The sequence below is a fragment of the Gouania willdenowi genome, chromosome 7 (assembly GCF_900634775.1).
Source record: "Gouania willdenowi chromosome 7, fGouWil2.1, whole genome shotgun sequence".
Classification (NCBI taxonomy): domain Eukaryota; kingdom Metazoa; phylum Chordata; class Actinopteri; order Blenniiformes; family Gobiesocidae; genus Gouania; species Gouania willdenowi.
Window position 1 is genome coordinate 2,774,405 of NC_041050.1, and position 9,693 is coordinate 2,784,097.

At 33.3% G+C, this 9,693-nt stretch overlaps 1 protein-coding gene across 1 annotated transcript in view; it reads right to left on the reverse strand.

The window, feature by feature from the left end:
* atp9a (ATPase phospholipid transporting 9A) overlaps window positions 1-7,765 on the reverse strand; it is a 54,439-nt gene extending 46,674 nt beyond the window's left edge. Inside the window, exons 1-2 of the mRNA XM_028453598.1 lie at window positions 7,614-7,765; window positions 3,914-4,058 (exon numbers count right to left, since the gene is read on the reverse strand). Coding sequence (XP_028309399.1) covers window positions 3,914-4,058; window positions 7,614-7,681 — 213 coding nt within the window. The 5' untranslated portion in view covers window positions 7,682-7,765. The remainder of the gene's footprint in view (window positions 1-3,913; window positions 4,059-7,613) is intronic.
* Window positions 7,766-9,693: the final 1,928 nt, after the last annotated feature.

The following is a 9,693-nucleotide window of genomic DNA, read 5'->3' on the forward strand; positions in this document are numbered from 1 at the left end:
ATGTTTTTATCTGATAAAAAAATTATCATCTCCTGAACTTGTAGTTTATTACGGGTTTACAGAAACAACTTAAATAATACATTTTATTTCTCAGGCGCCTTTCAAAACCTCTTAATGTCCCCTTACAATGAAAAAAAATCAAATAATAAACAATAAAATATGAATAAATACAATGAAAACATACATTTATAAACACACGGCCTGGAGTTTTACAGTAAGATTAATTTTGGATGTAGGACATTTGTGTCACATCTAAGATAACAAATGCTAAATAATTTAGCTTCCTTGTATTTTAACTTATTCCGTTAAATTCCAGCAAATTAAAAAAATTATAGAAAAATTTAAATATAATCTTTTTTTTTTTTACAATAAATGGCAGGAATATCTTGATAAATTTGCATTCGTCAAGACTTTTTGTCCTTTGAGGATGCCTACTATGCCTGTAGTAGAAGTGGCAGCAATGGCTAGTGTGCAGACGTGTTTCATTTCACAGTATATATCTACATATCACACATCTTCTCCAAAAAAAGGGGCTGAATTTTCCATCGGGCTCTGTGATATTAGATTGACCCCACAGATATGGTGCGATGTGTAAACACATACAGCTGCTTTAGCGCACACACTACAGCTTTGCTCCATTTCATTACCACCACCGTGCGAGGTTAGACAAGTAGCCAATCACCAAGTGGAGCTGAAGTTACATCTCAGAGGAGAAAAAAACGGATCAGAAATTAATGCCAGCAGGGACCAATGTAAATAAAAAGCATCTGTATTTGCAATGCAAAAACACTTTGCTCTTGTCTTTTGCTTTATAAGCAAATGTTGTCCCATTTTCACTGAACACTTAACAAACAAAAATTAGATCTTGAGACAAAGTGGATGCAATGAAAACAAATGCATATGTAAATAATAGTGGAGTAATGACATTTCATTTCACACACAAATGGCCCAGAAATGCATACAAATTGTTCCGTGATTATTCAATAGACACACTGCATCCTTATTTTTCTTCCATTTTCATCTTCCAATGTCTCAGGAACTACATCACACATGTAACATAATAATACAGCTCCATCAACTCTCTCAGAATATATAAAAATATCTGCTATACATCATATCTGGTGGACATGACAGCTCCTCAAAGTTGGAAAAAAGTTTGTCAGGGTTTTTGGGCTTGAACAAGTTGGGATCCAAAATAAAAATGAAGAAAAATAGTTTTTACATCCTAAGAAAGAGTAACCTTTATATTATAAATTAAAACATTTCTTACATTCCCACATGCAGTTATGGCCCAATGAAAATAGTTTCAACAAATAGCCCAAAAAATTCTGGTATTTTTTACCAATTGTTCCTTAATATTTCAATTAGCACAATGTAAACGTTTAGTTTGATTAGATGAATACTTTTTGACATATGGACAATTTAGTGAGGGCGTGTATGTGTCGATTTTTGTGCGTCCTTCCTTATTTTTATTCCATTTTTATCTTCCAATATCTCATGAACTACATCACATAGGAAACTGAAATGTGGTATAATAATACAGCTCCACCTACTCTCTCAGAATATAGAAAAAGATCTGCTATACATTCTATCTGGTGGACATGACAGCTCCTTAAAATTGGAAAAAAATGAGTGTGTGTTTGGGTCTGGAACATGTTTGGGTCTTCAGTAAACTACTTAGCATATGTCTCAGCTCTCTGTAATTTGATCAGCTTAGAGCTATGAACATAGACTGTTCACATCACTAATGATTAGTCACATATATGCATTGGTTCTTGGGTGACACGCTCTGGAAATCCAAAAAAAAAAAAGAACACTTTTTTAAATTATTTTCATTGGCCCATAACTGCACGTGGGAATGTAAGAAAAAATCTGATATCTGCTTTAATTTATAGTATAAAGGTTAGTCTTTCTTGAGGTATAAAACAATTTTTATTCATGCAACTTCTTCATTTTTATTTTTAACCCCAACTTTGGGTTGTTTCACCACTCACAAATATTTAAATCCTTTACATGAGGTCATTATAGCTTGTCTCTGTGTCTTATTATCAGTTGTTGTTTATTAGTTTTTCACTAGTAACATAAAAAAATTTAATAACCATTGCATTGGAAAAATATTTATTTTTTAAAACATATTATTTATTATGAACAAATTTCTCAAGTTCTACATTTTCTATTTTTTTTCTCCTTCAAAATACATTAATATATATCTATCATCATTATCATAACAGCAATTGTTGTAACCGTTGTAGTTTTACGTTGTTTTTGTGTATTTTAGTTGCCATCTTGTGTGTTTTTAGAGTAACCTTTAGTCATTTTTGTTGTCAATTTGTGTATTTTTCATGTCCTATTGTGCGTTTCTAAGTAGTTTTGTGTGTTTTTGTAGTCATTTTGTGTGTTTTTGTAGTCATTTTGTGTATTATTTTTGTTGTTCTGTGTATTTTTCTGTAATTTTGTGTGTTTTTATTGTCCATTTCAGTATTTTCTTTCATTGTTGTGAGTTTTTCTGTATTTTAGTTGTCCTTTTTTGTCTTTCTCTGTAAGTTTTTAATTTTTTAAATTTTTGAGTCATTCTATGTGAGGTTTTTTGTGTGTATTTTAGAAGTCGCTTGTGTGTATTTAGTGTAATACTGTGTACTTTTGTCATAATCCTGCGTGTTCTTTTCATTTGTCTTTCTCTATGTAACTAAATTGTTTTCTTAGAGTAATTTTCATTTTTGTTTTTTGTTGTGTATTTCACTGTTATTTTGTGTGTTTTTGGTGTCACTCTTTGTATTTTTATGTCACTTGATGTGTCGCTAATGTCAAAGTCACAGTTTTTCCACTTGTTGAATGAGGGAAACAAACTTCTGTTATCTTTTACTAATAATCCTAACTGAGATTAATTATTAATGCAAATTGTAGGGGAACAAGACTGATTTCTTGTAAAAAAAAATATTGGGTTCATAATTGTTCTTATATTTTTTTGCTAAATTGTCAGAATATGGAAAATAATTTCTAAAAATGTACTCATTTAAAAATAAATCAATGCTGCAACATTATCGCATTAATTGTGATTAATAAATGACATAAAAATAACACAATCGTTTTAGGGTTTTTTTGCAGTCCAAACAGTGTGGAATCGTTCTCATTTCACGAGTTCCTGGTACACCCCTAATACTGACGCACAGCCCACAACACAAGGAAAAAAACCACTGGATGAAAAACAAAAACCCAGTTGTGTGCAAATTATGTAAAAAAGAGAATTACATAAAAACAAAAATACAGTAGTTAAATTAAAGTTTGTGCTTTGTGAACAATGCAATCATAATATTTTTATTTATACTATACAATATGTTAGCACTCAGTGATGGAAATAATAAACACTTTGTTGTTGTTTAAGATCATTTATTGTTCACTGATTCAGATATATACAGAAAAAAACTATTTAAACTGTAAAACGTTGCATTTCGTGTCAAATACTGTTATGTGATTTATCTAGATTAATCAATATTAATTAACTACAACACCTTGGCAAAAAAAACTTCACAAAGTTCATTTATTTCTGACTATTTGGTCGCTTTTATAATTTTATCTTTCATAAGCTATTACTCTGCACTTTTTTTTTTAACTGTTTTTCATGTACTTGTCTTTTGTGCTATTTATTTGTCATAAGAACATTTTAGTATTATTTTGATACTGTAACTTGTTTTATGTACTGCTGCCAGGACAAGACATTATTAAAAAGAGATTAAATAAAGCCTAATGAAATGAATTACAAAGTCTCTCACTAATTATTACTATTTTTTTTTTTTTTAATCGAGTCTTGCCTCTAAAATATGTATTTTTTTAATTCCCTGCTAAGTATTTATCGTTGCATTAGTGCTTATTGAGGATCGGACACAGTGACAGTAAACGTTATGGTGAGACTAACCCCAGGTAAAAAGGTGAAGAAGTTGTATTTCTGGTTGTTGATGACGTTCCTGGGGTACCTCTGCTCCTTCTTCTCTGGGTGGCCGAGCCACACCGTGCGTGGACGGAGGTCCCCGATACCACAGCACGCAGACCACGGACAGCACCTGACAGGAAGAGCAGGAAATAACAGGTTGGTTACTGTCACATATTACTTCAAACACTCCAGAGGGCTTTGAGATGTGACGCAGCTTTTTTTGGTGACCCTAAAGACGTCTTTTTAGAATTACTTTTTGATCATGTTTGTTATAATGTATCTGAGTCAATGACATGATGCCAACTGCATTTCTCTTAATTAAAATTAGGTTTAAATGCATAAAAAGATACCAAATATGTATTAACTTAGTATATATGCGCTCACTTTGATTTTTCAAATGTTACTTAATTACTTCTGTCATTTATTCTGTTATTCAAAGTATCCAAATATCATGTGGTGCGACTGTCTGAGCATTCACATTTAATTTATGGCCTATTTTAGTTACATTATAGTCCTGTATATGATTTCAAAGTATTTACATTTTTATTTTCATTTCCGTCACATCTTGCCCAATGTCGCAAATTCATGCGGTGAAATCCTTACACGTAATTAACTGCTTTTATTATTATTATTATTAACTAAATGCATCTTTGACAAAGTGAAAGTATATAATACAGTTGTTGAAGAATGTATGTTGTTTTAATTTGAAAAATAATTTTAAAAAAATCTAAATGTAACTATAATTATTATTATTTTATTTTATTTTTATTTTAGGCGACCCTCATTTAAACTCCAGGTGACCCCACATTGGGTCCCAAGCCCATGGTTGAAAAATCCTGATCTAATGTAATGTAATCGCGGGCACATCCCTGTGTTAATGTGTTGCTTGTTACAGCCACAAATCTGCAGCAGAGTCTGAAGGAATCACGCCTTACTAAATAAATATTAACCCTGTTTGAAAAAGGATGGTCGCTTCTTTCAGCTATAAAACACGCACACACACGCACACACATGCACGCTGTTCAAAGAAAGAAGAACCACTTCCTTTAAATCTGTCATCAACCCCTGATTGGAGCTTTACTAACTTTAGAATCTAGAATAATATATATCTAGAATAAGATTGAATATTTTCACCAGTGTTTATTTATTTGTTTGTCTGTTTGTTAGAAAGGTTACATTACAAGTACAGATTTTAACAAAACTTTAACCAAAGATGGACCTCAGGTCATGGAAGATTTTAGTATATTTTGGTGGGGATCCGGATCAATATACTGATGCTGGATCAGTTTAAAAAAGAAAGTGTCCAATTCAATGTTTGCCGTACAGACAACCCCGGTGCTGTGTGTTACGGTTACCGATAGGTTAGGGTTAGGGTTAGGTTTATGGTTCGGGTTGGGTTATAACCCAATATCGCAACATTTTTTAGGGTTAAGGTTAGGCTTAGTCATGTGACCTAAACTGGCCAAATAGGGGCGCTGCGTACGGATAGAATGTCGGTATATTGACACGGCAACCGTACGGCCTTTGTGTAACGTGGAAATATGTCCTGGTGAAGCTGCAAGCCCCCGGGAATATGGGTACGTTTCCGGACCTTTTCTACTAGTAGTAGTTACTTGAATTCAGAAATAAGAAATAGGGGGTACTGGAACCAAACAAGTTTGAGAACCACTGCAGTGGCCCTTGTATTTTCAGTTCATGTTCTAATCAAGATCATTTTGTGTGTTTTTGGTGTCATTTTGTTGTTTGTTATTTATATTATTCAGTATATTTTTCTCTTTTTTTTGCGTGTTTTTGTCATCGTTTTTGTTGTTTCTTATTTCGTGTTGTATGTTTTTCTGTTAAATCTGTATATTTTGTGTATATTTAGTGTGTCTTTGTTTTTGTTCTTGTGTGTTGCTGGTAATAGTAAGTATTTTTCTCGTTTAGTGCGCGTGATTTTGGTGTTTGTTGTCTGTTTTTTTCATTATTCATTATATTTTTCTGCTATTTTGTTTGTTTTTGTGAGTTGCTGGTGATATTTAGTATGAAAATCATTTTAACTAAAAATAAACATTAGAAAACCCCTTATTTTTTACGCTGTCATTTGTTAATTTTCCTTTCTCTCTCTCTCTTTCTCTCTCTAGTACCCCCTGTAGGGCCATCGCTTAACCTCATTTGAGAAACACTGCTCTAAAGGACCAGATTTGGCCCCCAGGCCTTGAGTTTGACACAAGCTTTAAAGTGTGAATGATCAGAATCACTGATCGATAATAGTAATAACTAAGCAAGACCTGTATTCACAAGGCAAATACGTATTTGGCAATTAAAAAATGGCAAAAATTACAACCTGTATCTGGATTTGTTGACCAGTTTGTTACTAATTAAATTGAAAGTAATAATGCAAGAAAAAAGAAGAAGAAACTGACCTTGAACTTAGATATAACCTTCAGCGAAGGTCAAGGTCACACATTGAAAATAAATGTTGTTCAATGGTATCAGTCTATGCACTGTATCTCAATTTGTTTTGTTTTGGCTGAGCTTCGTCGTCCTGAGAGCGTTGAGGTCTCACTTTGTTGACTTTTCTGAGGAGTTGTTGATCTTAAATATGACCTTGAGCAAAGGTCAATGTCACAAATTGAAAGGAATTGTTGTTCAATGGTACCAATGGCCAAGTTATAGGTTGTTTTTTTTTTTTGGGGTGACGTCATGAACTTTGACCCCTACCAATCTTTTACTGGTAGGTCGAACAGCTTGGGTCCAATGAAATAAAATAATCCACTTGAGCTTAACTTTTCATGAATGTAAACATTGCACTTGTGCAATAAATATTGGTAGAGATGTGGAAAATTTGGGTTTTTGACACTTGACTCGACCTTGACCTTGTAATTGACATTTTGGCTCCAAAAAAGGTTCACTGCACATCCTTGACATTGTCCCTATGAGATGACATACGTGTCATTAGTGCTGCATTAATAGCCTAGGAGGAGTTTTAGGACAAAGGAGTAGCGGAAGAAAAATAATAAGAACTCCTACAATAACAATGTATTTGGAAATTTTCAAGTGCGAAATTCGACAGATATTATTATTGTATTTGCCAATTGAAAATTGCTAATTACAATAATAATATCTGTTGAATAGGGGATTTGGAGCTTGGAGGAGATTTGCTGTATCCGTGTTTTCCTGCAGCACTGCGCATGCTCTATCATCAGCACCAGTGCACCATGTGGCTCTACATGTCAGCACAGTCTCCATCCTTCCTCCTCCTTTAATAACAGGCCTTTATGAGCTGCTTTAGACCATCGCCATCACCAGGTCTAATGATGGATCTAACTCAGTCAGGATTCAAACACAGGCCTTAGTTTGAAGGCATTTCCGCTCCTTGTAATGAATGAGCTCACGTTTACTGAGCAAATATTGACAGTAGCTGCTGCATCGTGTAGCATGTGTGTGTGTGTTAGCATGTGTGTGTGTTAGCTTCTTCTCCCCGACCACAATGCACACCGTTCATAGGCATGCACTGTGTCCACATCTGTCCCTAAACTGTCCCTTTGTCGCCACAAACACGTCATGAATCTGTCAGTTACTGAATTAAGTGTTGTCACAGTCACAGGATAACACGGACTCAATGAGAAACAAAGCGGTGATAAACAGCGGCTGTGTTGTAATGTGTCGGTGGTACATTATAGAACAACAACAACGCCCTTACCCATGTCTGTGTTTACTGTCGTGTCTATGCGGTCTCCGCACCGGTTGTAGCGGAATATGGTCGGTCATTGTCGGTGGAAGCCGTGGAGCCGACACCGACACAGACCTCGTAGCTTCAGCCGTATCTGTGTGTGTCTGTAGCGGCTCTGGGCGGAGGATCCACCCGCTGTCAATCAACCGTCAGCAGCTGACACACGCGACCACCGTCACGCACAATATTATTCATAATAATATTAATGATAATAACCAATAAACAATCCTAAATATAAGATTGAACAAATTTTGAATTTATTATATATATTTTATGCCTTTGGGGGAAAAAAAGAAAAAAAAATTTAACGTCCCCCCCCCCCCCCCCCCCCCAGTTATTCGATTGTACGGAAGCCCATTCCCGCCAGTTAAAAAAAAAAAAAAAACTAGGAAAAGTAAAATAATTAAAATAATAATAATAATAATAATAATAATAATAATAATAATAATAATAATAATAATAATAAATACATCTAAGTCATAATTATGAGATACTAAGTCTAATTATGACTTCGTATTTCATAGTTATGACCTATCTAGTATATTACGGAAGCCCATTCCCGCCAATAAAAAAACTAGGAAAAGTAAAATAATTTATAATAATAATAATAAATACATCTAAGTCATAATTATGAGATACTATGTCTAATTATGACTTAGTATCTCATAAATATGCCTTAAGTATATTATGGAAGTCCATTCCGCAACTAGAAAAAGTCATAATTATGAGATAGTGAGTCATAAATATGAGATACCATCTCATATCTTATGATATCCTATATCTTGTGAGATATGAGAAAGTATCTCATAATTATGACAGTGTCTTAGGAAGCCCATTGCCACTCGTAAAAAGTAATATAATTTAAAAAAAATCTAAGCTATAATTATGCGATACTATCTCATATTTCTGAGATAGTATAATTATATATTTATACTTTATTATGAGATACTATCTCAAAATATAGCATAATTATGACTTAGTAGCTGTATATAGTATGTATATTAGTATATGACTTAAATTTTTAATTATTATTATTTTACTTTCCTAGTTTTCTTTTTTTAATTTATTTTATTGGCGGGAATGGGCTACCATATACATTACCCATTTTTTGTCTTTTAAAAGGTTTTTTAATTTATTTCATTTTTTTCCCAAATGTTTTGGTTTATTGTTGATTTTTTAAAGATAGTTTACTTTTAATTTAAGCTAAAAAAAAAAAAAGCTGAAGCTGAGAAGAATTCATACGTAGGTACAGTATTTATTTATTTTTTTGTGTGAAAGCCATAAACAGATTCCTGTTCCTCCTCCATTGTGATTTAAGGACAATTTGCTGGCAATGCTTTAGGTTGTGGATGCAAATAGTTTTTCATTGTCGATGCAAAATGGTGAGGGATTAATGGATTATGGAGAGTCATAAGAATAGAAAAAACGATTTCACTACACTCATCTGAAGGGTGAATGCATGGAAATAAGGGATTTATTGTACACTGATGGGAGCCAATAATTAGCATATAGGCTGAGTATACTCAAACTGTATTTACAAACTATAGTGCACGTGTCAAACTCAAGGCTCGGGGGCTAAATCTGGCCCTTTAGAGCATCCAATCCAGCCCGCAGCTGGAAGTTAAAAAAAAAAAGTCAGAGAAACCATGAATCTTTGTGTAAATTACCAACTAATTCAGTTGAAATATCTCAGCTAGATATCTCCAAAATAACTAATTCAATGAAACTTTCACAATAACAGCAAGGGCTAACGCATCAACTACATGATGGCAGTCATTTTTTATTTCAAATTGTAAAAAGAAATTCAATTGCCTCAAATCTCCTCAATTTACATAAAAATGGCCACAAAATCAAATCAATTGAAAGTGAAGATCATGCAGGGACTGAAATCTGTCACTAATTGCTTTGATATTATCAAAGCCTATTGTAATAAAGGAAGAACTGGTATCAAAATGTTTTTAGTGGCAAATAAGCAGAAAAAAGATGCTCAGGTTGCTTAAGGAGTTTTCATTCTATTCTAAATCTAAGTTTAATTTGTATTTGCATTGAG